Genomic DNA, 19,416 nt, shown 5'->3' with positions numbered 1-19,416 from the left:
ATCTCCACCTCTCTTTCTCTCTCTAAATTCCCGAAGAGTCTGTGCTAGAACCGAAAAGACCAGTCGATTGACATCTTGCTCTGACTTTTCTGACTTTTCTATGCGCCCAGCCCTGCCAAAAGAGATTAGTTCAGCTGCAAAACCCCTTGGAGAGAAGACATCTGCAAAAAAGGGAAGGAGAAATTGAGAGAAAAGAAACCGGGCTTAAGAGGAGGGAGAGGGGGATCTGGTGAGGTGCTAATGGTGGGAAGATGGATTTCCAGAGTGTCCCTGCAGCTCAGCTCTCCAGATGGATCCTGTCCTACTCTAGCCCCAGGCAGAGGACCTGTCTACTGTCCTATGCTAGGTCCAGGCAGAGGACCTGTCTAGTCCTGTCCCACTCTAGCCCCAGGCAGAGGACCTGTCTACTGTCCTACTCTAGCCCCAGGCAGAGGACCTGTCTAGTCCTGTCCTACTCTAGCCCCAGGCAGAGGACCTGTCTAGTCCTGTCCTACTCTAGACCCAGGCAGAGGACCTGTCTAGTCCTGTCCTACTCTAGCACCAGGCAGAGGACCTGTCTAATCCTGCCCTACTCTAGCCACAGGCAGAGGACCTGTCTAGTCCTGTCCTACTCTAGCCCCAGGCAGAGGACCTGTCTAGTCCTGTCCTACTCTAGCACCAGGCAGAGGACCTGTCTAGTCCTGTCCTACTCTCGGTCCAGAATGAGGATCCTGTCCCCCACTGAGGCAGGAGGAACTAGCATCGAGCAGTAAGCAGACAGCCAGGGTCCCACAGCGAGTCACTGAGACACACCAAGCCAGATAGGAGAGAGGAATGAGGGAGAAGCCAGGGATTTGAAAAACAGTAAATGTAAACGAAATGACCAATAGACATCCCTTTCAAACCTCTTACAGATACAGAAACACACACTAAGCTGCTGGTGAAAATGGCTTTGTGGATGGAGGAAGGGGGATTGGAAGGCGAATGGTAGCTATTTGACTGCATGTGTGATGAAGTACTGGGCACTGGATTGATTACATTGAATGACTGCCTTGTAAACTGCATGGCTGCTCCCCAAAGCCCAAAGACAAGCCTAGCGAAAATTAGCATTGTGGCTAGTGGACATTTTCTGACTAGGAGTAAAAGATGATGAAATCTCCAGGATGGAGAAGGGCTGTTGCAGTGGGGGCAGGTGCAAGGAGGCCCCCTGCTGGGGTGGGGGCTGGGGCTGGTGGATGGGGGTGTCAGGGGGGACGAGTTAATCAAATTTGCAGTAGAACTTGTTCAGGTCATTGGCTAGGTGTGAGTCATCAGTGGCCTGGGGGGATTTCAGTTTGTAGTTCATGGTGGCATTAAGGCTTTTCCATACAGAGGACACATTATATTCTGAGGATTGGTTTTGGAGTTTCCCAGAGTAGTGTTGTGTAGCCTCCTTCACTGCCTTGGTAAACCTGTACTTGGTCTCTTTGAACCGGTCCTCATCCCCACTCCTGTTTCCTCTTTCTCCCGCCTTAATTTCCTGAGTTTGGCTGTAAACCAGGGCTTGTCACTGTTCTAGCTGACTCTTGTGCTGGTTTATGATGTCACAGTTTCTGTGTGCACGTGCGTGATTTCTCCTTAGCTTTGCTGGTTCACCTCTTGTATGTCCTAGCGACAGGCTTGGAGAGTTTGCAAAAGCGTCCGGGTCCCACACCCAGGGTCTGTTCAGCAATCTGGTTACACACCCAGGATCTGTTCCGTGATCTGGTTCCACACCCATGATCTGGTAGGTGATCTGGTTCCACAACCAGGATCTGGTAGGTGATCTGGTTCCACACCCAAGGTCTGGTCTGTGATCTGGTTCCACATCCAAGGTCTGGTCCGTGATTTATTTATTTATTTATTTATTAGGTGGGCTAGCTTGTAGAAGCTAGCCCAACTTGTGATATTCCCACTATTTCTTTCTTTCTTTCTTATTCTTTTTCTCCTCAGTTTTTTGGCCCTTAACTACTTCTTCATACTTTGTGCTAGAAACTTCATTCAAACTTTCAAATGTTCATCGTCTTTAGCTGTTTCCCGGATGTATTCAGATTTTTGATATTTTTTTTATAGTTTTTTAATAATGTAACTTTTAAAAGTAATTTTTGTGCCATTGAAACTGCTGGTGGAATGTTCAGTATCATTATGTTTTTAGAGTGGTGGCAGCTGTTGCTTTAAAAATATTCACACATTTTGTAAACTGCTGGCACTCCTACAGTTTTGAAAGCTCACACACATATTATACATCAAAACGTTCACACAACTGTGCTGATTCGTACAATGTAAGTATCTAAGCTGTGTGACTTATAGTTTTCACGGTATGACGATTTGTTCGGCAACTGTGCTCCCCATTGAAACGTATGGTGCCAGCCTCTAACTTTTGAGCTGCTAATTTGGCATTTTTACCCTTTTTCTAACTTGTTGCCATGCCTACAGTTTTAACAGCTCATACACATATTATACATCAAAATGTTCACACAGTTGTGCTGATTCGTACAATGTAAGTATCCAAGCTGTGTGACTTACCGTTTTTGAGGTATGACGATTTGTTCGGCAACTGCGCTCCCCATTTAAACATATGGTGCCGTACTAACTTTTGAGCTGCTAATTTTGCATTTTTACCCTTTTTCTAACTTGTCGCCATGCCTACAGTGTTTAAGCTATACGGACATGTTATACATAGAAATGTTCTGCACGTTCTCAGGATTCCTATGGTATCAATATATAAGCTGTAACATTTATAGTTTTCGCGATAGAGCTGTCTGAAGCGGACCATGTCTAGGATCAGGGTGTCAGTTGGGATTAGAGTGTTGGCAGCTGTTGCTTTTTTTGAATTTGTGTGCATGTGCACTCTTATAGGTACAGGCACCCTATTATAACTAATGTGGTAGCACAGAACTCAGCCAAAGTGGAATAAAGACACATGATCTTCACTGGTGGGGGCCGTGGGGTAGCGGGAGTACACCGTCCCTGACTGGCTATGACCAAAAGGGGCGGAGCCTCGCCACCACACCACTATTCACGCCACAGAACCCACTTTTCAGCCCCTGAGTGGGCTAGAGAGACACAGTCTTCAATAGTGGATGCATGGAAATTGCCCGGAGGTCACTGTACTGCCCCCGACTAGCTGTGACCCAAGGGGGCGGAGCCTAACCAGCACGCCACTATCCACGCCACGGGCCCCACAACTCATCCCCTGAGTGGGTTAGAGACACATGGTCTTCACCGGTGGAGTCAGGTAGGTGGACCGGAGAGGAGTACACTGTCCCCGACTGGCTGTGACCCAAGGGGGCGGGGCCTAACCAGCACGCCACTATCCACGCCACGGGCCCCACAACTCAGCCCCTGAGTGGGCTAGAGACACACGGTCTTCACCGGTGGAGTCAGGTAGGTGGCCCAGAGAGGGGTACACTGTCCCCGACCAGCTCTGACCTGAGGGGGCGGAGTCTCGTCACCACACCACTGTCCACGCCACGGACCCCACAATTCAGCCCCTGAGTGAGCTAGAGACGCACGGTGGGTGCATGGAGATTGCTCGTTCCGTAGTATTTCTAGCAGTAGCTATTAGATACAGCTGCAGCAGCTAGCCCACCTCACATTTTCTCCAGGAAATGTACTTTCTAGTTATTGAATATTGTTTTTGTTCTGTAATTTGTGTATTTGTGTAAACTTGTCTGTGTAAAAACACTGTAAATGAGGGAAACCTCAGTGCTTTACGAGTATAAATAAAGGTTTGAAATGAGATGGAGGTGGACACTCACAGAGACTCTAGGGAATGTAGGAGACATGGAGGAGATAGGGAGGAGACATGGAGGAGACATGGAGGAGATAGGGAGGAGATAGGGAGGAGATAGGGAGGAGATAGGGAGGAGATAGGGAGGAGATAGGGAGGAGACATGGAGGAGACATGGAGGAGATAGGGAGGAGATAGGGATGAGACATGGAGGAGATAGGAAGAAGACATGGAGGAGATAGGGAGGAGATAGGGAGGAGATATGGAGGAGATATGGAGGAGATAGGGAGGAGACATGGAGGAGATAGGGAGGACACATGGAGGAGATAGGGAGGAGATAGGGAGGAGATATGGAGGAGATAGGGAGGAGACAGGGAGGAGACATGGAGGAGATAAGGAGGACGACACTCACAGAGACTGTAGGGAGTGGAGGTTCTTGAGGGCGGCACTGGGGACGGTCTTCAGCTGGTTATTCTGCAACATCCTGAGAGGACAAAACAAATGACCTGAGCTGTGGTCACAATACATAAACACACACAGGCTCACACAAAGTACACACCTCTCCATTAATATCCCAGTCTGACCCTACACTACATAAACACACACACAGTCTCACACTATGTACACACCTCTCCATTAATATCCCAGTCTGAGCCTACACTACATAAACGCACACAGTCTCACACACACCAATATCCCAGTCTGACCCTACACTACATAAACACACACACAGTCTCACACACACCTCTCCATTAATATCCCAGTCCGACCCTACACTACATAAACACACACACAGTCTCAAACACATTAATATCCCAGTCTGACCCTCCATCTTAACAGACCTAATGATCATAAGGACAGAGAGACGTTTGTGTTTAAACAGAATCCAAACATTCAGGACTCAAGAGCTCGAGAGAAAAACACAAATAGAGGTATAAAAACAGAATGCCGCTTGACTAAAGGGTATTATAGGGTGACTATAACTAGCATGTGTGAACAATGGAAGGTATGAACTATGTGTGTGTGTGTGTGTGTGCACGTGTCTGATAGGGCTGCACGATTATGACAAAAGATAATAATTGCGGTTATTTGCTTCAAAATGGTAATTGCGATTAATAATTGCGATTAATATTTCAAAGTAATAGCTTTAGCTCTGCACAGTTTGCATATGACCTGCTGGGCTTGAGCGACATCATCTTTTTCGTAACCACTCAGCGGGAACGCATGTGATTGGTCAGACAGCATAAGTGCCTGTGATTCGTCCGTGTAGTCCTAGCACACTCCATTCAAAGCAAAATTATTAATCACATTAATTGCGGCCTTTTGCGATTAGTTAATCGCGGAGGTCATAATCGCAATTTCGATTAATTCACAATTAATTGTGCAGCCCTAGTGTGTGAGTGTGTGTGTTCGCGCCTTACTAGGGAGTGATGATGTTGAGTATCTGTGTGTGGATCCTAGCCTGTGCACAAACACATGTGATTATGCAGCCTATCTATTTTCCTCCCCACTATCAGCTCTCTCTGTCGTCACCACGGCCCTCTGGGAGCTGCAGGCCCTCCAGCTTCCTGCCTGCTACACTGGATTACCTCAGCCCACACAGCATGGACGCCCACATCATGGACGCCCACAACATGGACGCCCACAACATGGACGCTCACAACATGGACATTCACAACATGGACGCTCACAACATGAACGCTCACAACAAGAACGCTCATAATATGAACGCTCACAACATGGACGCCCACAACAAGAACGCTCACAACATGGATGCTCACAACATGAACGCTGGCCAGTCTCAACTGCTTCCACAGGTCTCTAGTTGGAATACCCTGTATCTGACGCGTTGTTGGATGATCAGGTGGTACACAGTTGGAAAGTGTGTGTGAAGTCTCTGAAGTGTCTGTACACAGCGCCATGCATGCGTGTGTGTTTGTGTCTTTGTGTGGGTTGTGCTCCGGGTAGGCCAACAGGACTTTGAACTCTTGGCTCAAAGCAGAGGGCATGGCATTGTGTGTGTGTGTGTGTGTGTGTGTGTGTGTGTGTGTGTGTGTGTGTGTCAGCTATGCGGTGAATACTTACAGGACTTTGAGCTGAGGCAGTCCAGACAGAGCTTCAGGGTGAATGAAGGAGAGATCATTTCCCGCCAGTCGTCTGAGGTAAGAGAGAGAGAGAGAGAGAGAGAAAGAGAGAGAGAGAGAAAGAGAGAGAGAGAAAGTTAGAGAGAGAGAGAGAGAGAGAGGGAGAGAGGGAGAGAGAGGGAAAGAGAGAGAGAGAGGGAGAGAGAGAGGGAGAGAGAGGGAAAGAGAGAGAGAGAGAGGGAAAGAGAGAGAGAATGAGAGAGATTATGATCATGACAGAATAAAGTGATCATTCATAACTGTTCACAAATATAGGCCCTGAATAATAATTAGGGGGCAGTCCCTCTTGTATTTGCCAATGTTGTTGTTATTATTATGCCCAGAAAATCTGCCTTCCTGTGCATGAAAATAAACTAAACTTTGCACATAGGAGTCCTACTGTAGTCCTACTGTAGTCAGGAGTCCTACTGTAGTCCTACTGTAGTCAGGAGTCCTACTGTATGCCAAAAGTCCTCAGCTGGCATCGTGGGCCAATAGTCCTGATGGTGGCGCTACAGTGCCCGTCTAAAGTTTTAAACTTTGAAAATTCATAACAAATCAGTCATGCTACAACAATAGCAATCAATAACAATCCATCACGTGTTATAACACTGCAACTTTCATCAACATGTAGGCCCAAGTAAGCAGAAATGTTCAGATGGCAAGAATTATGTCCATCACTCTGTTTTTCTGTAAAACCGTAAAAAAAACAAATTAAATCTACATTCTCCCACATTGTTTGCTCAAGTGACACCAAATTGACACATCAAGATGTTTAACTGTAAACAGTACTGTGTGCAGCTACTGCAAATTCTCCCTAAATAAATCCCTAGTAATGAGTGACTTGTTGTTCTACTGCTGGGGTGAATGATGAACTAAAGACTGTCACCTTAGTCCAGCTACCAGGCCCAGCACGACACCCAGGGGGCCAGAGAGGTGTGAGAGCCCTGGCCTGTTACCACCTCACACCACACCCTGAACACATCAGCACTAGCCTTCCCTTCTCCCCCCTCCTCTCCCTCCTCTCCTCTCCCTCCCCTCTCATCCTCACCCTGTCCCTCCCCTCAAGTCCTCACCCTGTCCCTCCTCTCTCCTCCTCACCCTGTCCCTCTCCTCCTCATCCTCCTCTCCTCCTCACCCTGTCCCTCTCCTCCTCACCCTGTCCCTCTCCTCCTCACCCTCTCCCTCCCCTCCTCACCCTGTCCCTCTCCTCCTCACCCTCCCCTCCTCACCCTGTCCCTCTCATCCTAACCCTCTCCTCTCCTCCTCACCCTGTCCCTCTCCTCCTAACCCTCTCCTCTCCTCCTCACCCTGTCTCTATCCTTTCCTCCTCACCCTCTCCTCTCCTCCTCACCCTCCCCTCCTCACCCTGTCCCTCTCCTCCTCACCCTGTCCCTCTCCTCTCCTCCTCACCCTGTCCATCTCCTCCTCACCCTCCCCTCTCCTCCTCACCCTGTCCCTCTCCTCCTCACCCTCTCCTCTCCTCCTCACCCTGTCCCTCCCCTCTTCACCCTGTCCCTCCCCTCCTCACCCTCTCCTCTCCTCCCCCTAAACATCAGCCATCGGCATCGGCCGGATTGTTATTTTAAACATCTGCATCAGCCCAGAATTTTGCGATCGGTGCATCCCTAATTACCAGAGCATCAAATCACACACCACCCGCCTCACTAACATCCAATCACACACACCCCTCCTCAGTAACATGCAATTACACACCCTCCTCCTCAATAACATCCAATCACACACCACCCGCCTCAGTAACATCCAATCACACACCACCCACCTCAGTAACATCCAATCACACACCACCCACCTCAATAACATCCAATCACACACCTCAATAACATCCAATCACACACCACCTGCCTCAATAACATCCAATCACACACCACACACCTCAATAACATCCAATCACACACCACCCGCCTCAATAACATCCAATCACACACCACCCGCCTCAATAACATCCAATCACACACCACCCGCCTCAGTAACATCCAATCACACATCACACACCTCAATAACATCCAATCACACACCACCCACCTCAGTAACATCCAATCACACACCACCCACCTCAGTAACATCCAATCACACACCACACACCTCAATAACATCCAATCACACACCACCCGCCTCAATAACGTCCAATCACACACCACCCGCCTCAATAACATCCAATCACACACCACCCGCCTCAATAACATCCAATCACACACCACCCGCCTCAGTAACATCCAATCACACACCACACACCTCAGTAACATCCAATCACACACCACACACCTCAATAACATCCAATCACACATCACCCACCTCAATAACATCCAATCACACACCACCTGCCTCAGTAACATCCAATCACACACCACCTGCCTCAGTAACATCCAATCACACACCACACACCTCAGTAACAGCATCTTCCTGCCATCAGACTTCTGAACAGCTGATGCCCCCACATGCGATGCACTCTGTATGTAATGTAACGCACATTGTTAGATGTAACGTGCCTGTTGGGTGTTTGGCTGCCGTGCGCAAGCATTTCACTGTACTTAAAGGTATCATATTATATAATATTATAATAATATAATTATATGTGGATTATTTCCCCCATCTAGTGTCTAAAGATAAGAACTGCAACAACACAACGTATTGGTTGCCAAAATGCCAGAGAATGCACGGTTTCAGTCATACTGTGATAAGATCTTCACTGAGAGGAACATAACGTTACACTAATCAGTAATCACAATCAAGTATTTCAGAGTGCCATGTAATAAGTTACTTTAGATGCTGTAGTGTGGAGATAACGTTAGGTCTGGCTATGCAGATTCCAAGAAAGATAATGATAGCTAGTTAGCTATCTTACCGGTCTAGTAGAAAAGTAGCCATGTCACCGTGCGAGTTTATCCCATGAAACCACTTAAACTCTGTCCAACGAGCAAAGGCTGGCCCGATATTTATCCGACTTTTGCTCCTTCTTCGGTCACTGAGCTTTTGAGATTCGTATCGCATGGTTCGCCGGGGCTCAGGGGGAGAAGCAGGACGACGAAACTCGGCCATTTTACCAAACGTTTAGCTGAAAAGAGTGAGCGGAAGTGGACGGAAAAGCTGCCGTTTTATAGTCGCACACAGACGTGATGCTAATCAACTATAATGCTGCTAATTGATGGAAGTATAACGTTAGCTGGATACTGCTAATCTCACAGTGGTGAAGCTAGAATAGTACCTGGCAACCCAGCGCGCAGTACCAACGCTGTAAAACTATTGGCTGGTATGATATCAACAGAGTGTCATTGTCGGGCCGTCAATTTCATAATGTCAGAATTTCAGACAAAATATCATTTTTTATGGAAAAGCAATACTTTTACTCTGCAGCCTTCGCGAAGCCCTATGGATGTATTATTTTAGATTTTTTTTTTTTTAATCCACATATAACATATTATACCTTTAATACATGTGACAATAAAAGTTTGAACTTGACCTTGACTTGAAAGGCTGGTTGGTCTCTCTGACTGTGTGTTAAACTGGTTCAGAACATGCATCAAAGGGAGAAAGTTCTACCTCAGGCTTGGAGATCATGTGTCTGAGAAACATGACACCTGCTTTAGGGTTGCACAAGGGAGCTGCTTTGGTCCATTATTATTCTCCCTATACACTCAGCCAAACTGTCCTTTCCCGTGGCCAGAGCAACAACAGCAGTGGCAGCGGCGGTAAAATAACATTACAACCCGCAACCACGAGGGGCAGTAGAGCCCTGCTACAGGGGCAGTAAACTGCTACGGTGTAGTAGGCTACTAGGCTTCTCTCACAAGCTGGTTGCCATCGCTTATAATGTAGGCTACGTTTCTCAGTTTGACTGGTCTGAATTACACACTGATTATTTTGATTAGCTACAGCAGAGACATGGCGGGGTGTGATTGCTCCATCTAGGAGCTTACAGGAATAAGTTAAGCCAAAGCAAAGACAGTAGCCTACATGAATTTGGTTATTTTAGGGGCTATCATTTTACCAACTGATCAGACTTCATTCACTCTTTAGAATCAAACCCAGAAATCTCTCATTTTCAACCCGTATTTTCAAAGATGCAGTCAGAGAAAGACATTAAATATACAATCAATAAATAGCTCTAAACCAGTGAGGACTATTTCATTTCAACTCATATTTACCAACCCATGATACATTTATCCGATTCAAGGCACACAAACAGCTGCCCAAGTGGCACAATCGTTAGTGCAGCAGACTTCTAACATGAGGGTCACGGGTTCAACTCCCCGTCCTAATGTACTGTTTGAGGGTAGCAAGAATTTTACTTTTTTACTTTAGAATTCTATTAAATCCTTTTTAAGAAGGAAATATGTATTATTTTATGTTATTTGTATAATTAATAGTATTCGTTTTATTTCATTACTTTAATTACTTAACACAACAGCGATGGTACAGTAGCCTATCCCTCAAGGTCTGTAGCTGTGCAATTGTTGGTGATGCAATAGTTGGTGATGTCCTATCTATCGGAAAATGCCTATCTTCTTATTACAGTAGCATGGCAGCTGACGCCATTGGTGTGTGAATGTGTGAATGAGAGACCACTGTAAAGCACTTTGAATAAAAGCGCTATATAAGTGCAATCCATTTACCATTACCATTTACAACAGAACAGCGGGTCTGTTATTATTAGATTCACATGGAGGATGGGGCACTCAATACTTTATTATGGAGTTTGTAGTGCACTTGTGAGACACCCTTGTGGACTAGGCTATACTTGGTAGAAACAGCCAAAAACCTATAAACTATAAAACCCTATAGTTTATCGTGGTACAAAATGGGTGGAGGTAGAACGCCTATATGAAAGTGAGAGTTCACATGGCGTTACTAGCACTCCATACAAACCGTACACAAGCTAAACTTCGCTAGGCTATTTGATAAAACTCCCTCCACTCAGCTGACGTTTTACGCTCTAATACCGTCACGCATGTCTAGATAAACAGGCCACTAGCTAGTGTTGTTAGGCACTAGCTACACTTAGCCTAGTCTAGCTGACTACAAGTACTACCTAGCAAGATAGCTGATGTATCTAGTGCTAGTGTGACGGACTTCATTTCGCTCTGCTTTGTGTTTTTCTGTCACTTATTCCTTTGTTAAGGTATATGTAGGGGTGGGACCTATGCCCACCCTTCCATTGCTCTCTGTAAAGCGCATTGTGTTTCCTCTGTGTATGAAATGCGCTATACAAAAAAAGTTTGATTTGATTGTGTTGTAACTGTGTATGAAATGTGCTATACAAATAAAGTTTGATTTGATTTGAAGGGATTATCCAGGGCGGGACGCAAACCTGCAACCTTGCGCTCGCAAGTCGGATGTGCTCACAACTACGCCATGACAGATACCCCGGCTCTCACCTGACTCTAAAAACCCCATCTCCTCCATCACCTCTGCTTGGTAACGGCCCCACCTCTGCTTGGTAACGGCCCCACCTCTGCTTGGTACAACCCCACCTCTGCTGGGTAACGGCCCCACCTCTGCTTGGTAACGGCCCCACCTCTATTAAACAGCTGCCCTCATCTGACTCTAAAAGCCCCCTCTTCCAGCACCTCTGCTTTGCCGTCTTACTGAGGCTGAGGTCCTCGGGGAGGATGCAACATTACAGAACATCCACATGGAAATACTCTACATATAAACTGTGTGCGTATATTAAATTAAATGACATTTGTCTGCAACGCTGCTGAATGTTTTCCCTTGCTGAACGCAGCCCTGCTGGAGCAGACATAGCCAGGGGTCCATCAGCGAGGCCCCAGAGAGCATCACCTGAGAGCCTGAGACCTCAACACAACCCCTCAGATGCACACCGGCCCTGTCTGAGACCGTCACACGCTGTGTTTACAAACACACATTTGTTGTGGTTGACCAAAATTGTTAAATTAGGATTTGGAAAAACGACATGGTTGTCTCTTTTTCTCTCTCCCTCTCCTGTCTCTCTCTCAGACTGACTTGGCTCCCAGTCAAACCAAGCAACACTCTTCCAGGACAAACAAACAAACTTCTCACACATCTTCACAGTATATGGCCTCTGGTGAGCATTTGTTGTGGTTGGAAAGAACGAGCAGGGGATTTCAGGATGGAGGTTGTATTTATGTTCAGTTAAAACAAATATTGAATGATTTCATTGGCATGACCTTGGCCTTTATTGAACTTGACTGACGAACTAACTGAAGGCAAATCAGGACGAAGCCATAAAACACACACAAACATAAACACATGGATCAGTCTTTTAGCCCCACATACTGGACCCATGATGGTACCGGCTCAACTCAACGTTTTTGGTCGGGCAAAAGTTGAGGTTAGTGTCTAGTACTTTTTTGGTATCACTTCTGTTGGGGTTCCAAGCAAGTTGAAGTGATACAAAAATATGACAGGAAAACCCTGCACACTCCTGATTGGTCAGGGAGAGTCATCACTATTCTTGTGTCGCCTTTGAACAACCAGTCATCTCGTCACCTGAGCTCTGATATAAGATTTCCCAAACACTCCTGTGACAAACATCCACATACCGAGAGTCCAGAACACCATTCCCTCCATATGCTTCTCTCCCGCTCCCATTTTGCCCCGGTACCACTCACAAGTTACCCAGTACCATTCACAAGTTACCCAGTACCATTCACAAGTTACCCAGTACCACTCACAAGTTACCCAGTACCATTCACAAGTTACCCAGTACCATTCACAAGTTACCCAGTACCACTCACAAGTTACACAGTACCATTCACAAGTTACCCAGTACCATTCACAAGTTACCCAGTACCACTCACAAGTTACCCAGGACCACTCACAAGTTACCCAGGACCACTCACAAGTTACCCAGTACCACTCACAAGTTACCCAGTACCACTCACAAGTTACCCAGTACCATTCACAACTTACCCACCACTCACAATTTACACAGTACCACTCACAAGTTACCCAGTACCACTCACAAGTTACCCAGTACCATTCACAAGTTACCCAGTACCACTCACAAGTTACCCAGTACCACTCACAAGTTACCCAGTACCATTCACAAGTTACCCAGTACCACTCACAAGTTATCCAGTACCACTCACAAGTTACCCAGTACCATTCACAAGTTACCCAGTACCACTCACAAGTTACCCAGTACCATTCACAAGTTACCCAGTACCATTCACAAGTTACCCACCACTCACAAGTTACCCAGTACCACTCACATGTTACCCAGTACCATTCACAAGTTACCCAGTACCACTCACAAGTTACCCAGTACCACTCACAAGTTACCCAGTACCATGCACAAGTTACCAAGTACCATTCACAAGTTACCCAGTACCACTCACAAGTTACCCAGGACGACTCACAAGTTACCCAGTACCATTCACAAGTTACCCAGTACCATTCACAAGTTACCCAGTACCATTCACAAGTTACCCAGTACCACTCACAAGTTACCCAGTACCATTCACAAGTTACCCAGTACCATTCACAAGTTACCCAGTACAACTCACAAGTTACCCAGTACCACTCACAAGTTACCCAGTACCATTCACAAGTTACCCAGTACCACTCACAAGTTACCCAGTACCACTCACAAGTTACCCAGTACCACTCACAAGTTACCCAGTACCACTCAAGTTACCCAGTACCATTCACAAGTTACCCAGTACCATTCACAAGTTACCCAGTACCATTCACAAGTTACCCGGTACCACTCACAAGTTACCCGGTACCATTCACAAGTTACCCGGTACCATTCACACGTTACCCAGTACCACTCACAAGTTACCCAGTACCACTCACAAGTTACCCAGTACCACTCACAAGTTACCCAGTGCCACTCACAAGTTACCCAGTACCATTCACGTTACCCAGTACCACTCACACGTTTAAGAAATATTAAGCCAAGTTTGAATTGATTTTTTTTTCTTCTTTTTTTTCTTTTAATTTTTATTTTAAAGTCCAGGTTAACCCAGTTCAAATTTTTGTTATGAGCTTCACACACCACAGGAAAACATGTCATTAACCACCCAGCCAAATCTGAGTGATTAAAAATGTCGCAAAGAATATAAAATAAGGCTTCAAAATCGGTTAAAAATCAGCAGCATTCTCTGGTCTGAGACTGTGGGGGCGTGTCTGCTGAAGGCACCGAAGCCACACCCAATTGCGTGGGGAGGGGGTGTGGACGGAAGAACCTGTCAAATAGTACCGTTCTCTGGTCTGCATATTGTCACACTGGCACGCCGTCTCTTTTGTGGTAGGAAGGCACAGCTTTGTGAAAACAGAGGAGTTGAAATTACACTTGTCTAATGAGAACTTACCCACCACTCACAATTTACACAGTACCACTCACAAGTTACCCAGTACCACTCACAAGTTACCCAGTACCATTCACAAGTTACCCAGTACCACTCACAAGTTACCCAGTACCACTCACAAGTTACCCAGTACCATTCACAAGTTACCCAGTACCACTCACAAGTTATCCAGTACCACTCACAAGTTACCCAGTACCATTCACAAGTTACCCAGTACCACTCACAAGTTACCCAGTACCATTCACAAGTTACCCAGTACCATTCACAAGTTACCCAGTACCACTCACAAGTTACCCAGTACCACTCACATGTTACCCAGTACCATTCACAAGTTACCCAGTACCACTCACAAGTTACCCAGTACCACTCACAAGTTACCCAGTACCATTCACAAGTTACCAAGTACCATTCACAAGTTACCCAGTACCACTCACAAGTTACCCAGGACGACTCACAAGTTACCCAGTACCATTCACAAGTTACCCAGTACCATTCACAAGTTACCCAGTACCATTCACAAGTTACCCAGTACCACTCACAAGTTACCCAGTACCATTCACAAGTTACCCAGTACCACTCACAAGTTACCCAGTACCACTCACAAGTTACCCAGTACCATTCACAAGTTACCCAGTACCACTCACAAGTTACCCAGTACCACTCACAAGTTACCCAGTACCACTCACAAGTTACCCAGTACCACTCAAGTTACCCAGTACCATTCACAAGTTACCCAGTACCATTCACAAGTTACCCAGTACCATTCACAAGTTACACGGTACCACTCACAAGTTACCCGGTACCATTCACAAGTTACCCGGTACCATTCACACGTTACCCAGTACCAAGGCTCCGAACCGGTTCAAGGAACGGAAACGAAAACCGAAAACGAACGGTATTTTACGAGGAACAGAAACGAAAACGAAATGGTCTTTAATTGTTCCAGAACAGAAACGTTAATTTGAAATCTTTAAAACCGGTTAATAACGTTATTTTTTCGTTCTTTGTAGTAGGCCATATATAACTTAAAAATTATTTAAAAAAAGAAGAAATCTGAGCCTTTTATGGCCGAATAGGCTAAATTAAATTTATTAAATGTGTAGCCTACATCTTGTCCTGTTTTTGTAATGTAGCCTAGGCCCCTAAATCTGTTATTTCACAGTCAGGATCTTAAATGCTTGCTTAGCGAAATGAAGAGATTTAGATATTACAACAACACACCATAGCCTAGTTCAGACTAGGGATGTGCGCAGCGACTATTTTCACTGACGACTAGACGGTGGTTTTGTAACCGATTACATGACTAGTCTAAAAACAGGATTCCCAAGTTTCTACAACAAGTGCTATTTAGAAAAATTGAGGATGTTTCTCAAACTCTGCAAGTTAAGATGCATGACTATTCTTGATGTTTCCCAACCACTCAGCGGCAGCCAATTTGCACGCGTTGCGCAGGGCTGTCACACACTCTCCTTTGTTTGCCAGTGCAAAACAGTAGTTCAGCCTGTCCTTACAGCTTATTACTTAGCAAAGATATCAATGTGATTTATTTTGTTTAATTGAAGAAGAGAAGGCTAGCCTATAGCCTGTAATGTTTCAGTAGGCTAAAACTAGATTTCACATAAAGACCGCGGATGTCAGAGTGGGCAATAACGTTCGAAGGCAAATTTATTCCAACATTGGTCCACAAAGAATGATGCAAATAATAAAGTGAAAGAAATAATAGCCTACTGTGCAAATATAATGTTTTATATGGACCTGCGTGTCTGCAATAAAGTTCCTCTATCTGTATAACCAACATTCAGCGGAAGCCAATTTTTACTCGTTGCGCATCTCGCTCCAAGTATGGTTTGGCTATTTAAAACACGGAGTACTTTGTGACAGTTGCTTGGATGTATACTAGTATGCATAAACCTATGTTTTGCGAATTTAATGGTCTGCCTCCTTCAGAGTTCTACTCGGCAATTAGGCTGTGAAAGCGAGCGCGCCTCTTGGAATCTAGTCATAGCCTATTGTTGCACAGATTTCCGTCACGTCTCGACTTTCACAAACCAAATGATTAGGCTACATTAATTAATATGAGCACACTTTAGTGACAATGTGCCGTGCAACCCTGATCATTGAATAGCATAAGTTAAATTAGGCTACTATAATATTAAAGACCGCGGATGCCAGACGATAGGCTACGCGTATAGGCGCCAAATCCGGAGCTACCATACAAAAGGAACGCAGCATAAACAATAGGGATTGCGCAGATGAATGAATGAGGTGACAAATTATTTATAAATAACATAAAACGAAATAAAACGAAATAAAAACAAACAATAGGCCTACAGGCGCAGAATAAAATAGCTTGCAGCAACAGTACAAGAAAATATTTTAAAAAGGATGATGAGCTATGATGATGACTTAAGATAGACCTGTGCATAGTTTACGGTGTTGATTAAGGGCATAGGAATAGGACTAATGTTGCGTATTTCTTGTAAAATAATCAACAAGGCTACACTACAGCACACATCACCAAGGCTAATATTGTTGGCAATAAGGCCACCACAACCCTAGACTTGTTGATTAGGTTATAGCCTACCTTACAAGAAATACTGTAGGCCTATAGAGTCCTAATAGGCTAACACCCCCGGAACGGTGAACGGAACGTAATTTTTAGTTCTTAACCGGTTCAGGAACGCTATGTTGGTGGCGGAACACGAGAACGGAAACGTTAAATATGCTGGTTCTGCTCGGAGCGAACCGATTGAAAAATAATTTCGTTTTTAAGCCCTGCCCAGTACCACTCACAAGTTACCCAGTACCACTCACAAGTTACCCAGTACCACTCACAAGTTACCCAGTACCACTCACAAGTTACCCAGTGCCACTCACAAGTTACCCAGTACCATTCACGTTACCCAGTACCACTCACACGTTTAAGAAATATTAAGCCAAGTTTGAATTGATTTTTTTTTTCTTTTTTTTTATTTAAATTTTTATTTTAAAGTCCAGGTTAACCCAGTTCAAATTTTTGTTATGAGCTTCACACACCACAGGAAAACATGTCATTAACCACCCAGCCAAATCTGAGTGATTAAAAATGTCGCAAAGAATATAAAATAAGGCTTCAAAATCGGTTAAAAATCAGCAGCATTCTCTGGTCTGAGACTGTGGGGGCGTGTCTGCTGAAGGCACCGAAGCCACACCCAATTGCGTGGGGAGGGGGTGTGGACGGAAGAACCTGTCAAATAGTACCGTTCTCTGGTCTGCATATTGTCACACTGGCACGCCGTCTCTTTTGTGGTAGGAAGGCACAGCTTTGTGAAAACAGAGGAGTTGAAATTACACTTTGTCTAATGAGTCAAACGCACAGATGCTTCCTCCTAACCTACCTCCTGACAAACAACACAGGTAAAACTGTAGCTACTCTATACCAACGCGCCAGTGTTACTGCTCTTAGATGCAAAATACAAAAACAGGCAATGAGGAATGTATGAGTCTGTCCCTATTTTCTCCCTGCCACATCCGGACCCATTCCTATCCCTCCCAGGCGATCCTGTCGTCCCTTGGGATCAATGGAAAAAGTTGTTTAAAATGTACCTTTTAGTCACTGGCTTGAACAGCGCTGATAGCGCGAAGAAGCGTACACTACCGGAGTTGATAATCGGGACAGACTCATCCACTCTCGTTGGCAATGCTATGTGTGAGAATAACGAGCACTCGGCTTCAACTTTCCCGCAACATATCCAACAGAACTGGAGTGTTCAGCCAGTAGCCGCCGAGCACCGCTTCACTGGGAGAGGGTGCGTCTTTCTCCAGCTGCAGCTGGTCTACCTAACCATCCCCCTCGCTCCCGCCTCCCGGTCTCCCGCTGGAGAAATATACTGTAACCATTACCGGTGAACCCATACGCACATCAGGTGCCACAAATATGGCAGGCAGTTTCTGTATAGTTAACGCTTATAGTCATAATATATCATCCGTAACGTTATTTGGTGGGTGGTCGCCTGGTCGGTGCTGCTAGCTATGTTAGCTAGACTAAGGTTATATACACACTCCCATCTGCAACAAACTACATAGCTAATGTTAGCTATAATTCCTCCTAAGATTACATATAATTCATCATAGCTGACATTACCACATAAATGTCAAGACACATATTTTGTAGATTAACGTAGCAGTGTATTTTCCTATTGCTTACGTTACCTAGCTAACGTTATAACGTTAGCTATAAGCACACAAGGCAGCGGTGTCGGCACCAAAGGTTGATGCGACAGGAGGAGAATGGAGGCCGGGGAGGGAGATGGTTGGCTCCGCCGAATTCACCAGGACCAGTCGTGAGTCCGTGAAACCCAAAAGCCTCATATTATAATTGCAGAAGCTTTCGGGAGTGAAATGTTTGCTGCAGAGGCGGGCGCTAGCGGTGACAGACTCCTCTGTAACACCATGGCTCTTCAAAAATGCTAACCATTTGCTTCTCATTTCAGCTTTACTCGGGAGTTGAAAGAAGGAGACCTTATCATCCCATTCCTGCTGGCATCCAGGAAAGATGCATTTTCGTTTAGTTTTATGCATAGGCATTGCTAACTAAGAAAAACTAGCTAATTCTAGACTGCTGGTAAAACTAGCTAATTCTAGACTCAAGATTGAGCAGGCAAGGCAAAGCTCTCGATCCGGGAGAGACTCGGAGTAGAGCCGCTGCTCCTTTGCGTCGAAAGGAGCCAGTTGAGGTGGTTCGGGCATCTAGTGAGGATGCCTCCTGGGCGCCTCCCTAGGGAGGTGTTCCAGGCGTGTCCGGCGAGGAGCTTAGTAGCTCTTTTGGTGTTAAAGGGGTAGTTCAGAATTTGGGACATAGAGCCCGCACGAGAGACAGCATGGAATTAGCTGAAAATGTTCTCCATCAATCAACAACATTATGGGTAAGTCGTAAATTAGGCTCTATGTCCCAAATTCTGAACTACCCCTTTAACACCAAAAGAGCTACTAAGCTCCTGACACCGTGTCCTAACTGCTTGCGACGCGAGCAACAGAACGCGACAACGCACGCTTGCTGTCCTAACTGAAACCGTTAAATTTCCTGTTCTGTTACGTCACTTGTCTATATTCCCAACTGAAGACAGTTAAAGAACGAACGCGAGCGACAGGAGGAAAATAGGAACAGGGCGAGCGTCAAAAGGGCAGTTAAAACGTCGCGCCGCTTCGAGCTGCGTCGCTCGCGTCCAGTTAGGACATAACAATAGAAAACAAAGCAATGGAACGC

The 19,416-nt window shown here is 45.6% G+C and overlaps 1 protein-coding gene across 1 annotated transcript in view; it reads right to left on the bottom strand.

Moving 5' to 3' along the window:
* The window catches only part of lgr4 (leucine-rich repeat containing G protein-coupled receptor 4), a 62,286-nt gene that overhangs the window by 25,500 nt on the left and 17,370 nt on the right, over nt 1–19,416 (bottom strand). Inside the window, exons 3-4 of the mRNA XM_084437052.1 lie at nt 5,816–5,887; nt 4,143–4,214 (exon numbers count right to left, since the gene is read on the bottom strand). Coding sequence (XP_084293178.1) covers nt 4,143–4,214; nt 5,816–5,887 — 144 coding nt within the window. The remainder of the gene's footprint in view (nt 1–4,142; nt 4,215–5,815; nt 5,888–19,416) is intronic.

Source organism: Borostomias antarcticus (assembly GCF_949987555.1).
Source record: "Borostomias antarcticus genome assembly, chromosome: 4".
Taxonomy (NCBI): Eukaryota; Metazoa; Chordata; class Actinopteri; order Stomiiformes; family Stomiidae; genus Borostomias; species Borostomias antarcticus.
Note: the sequence above shows the minus strand (reverse complement) of the source record. Positions and strands in the feature narration are given on the sequence as shown.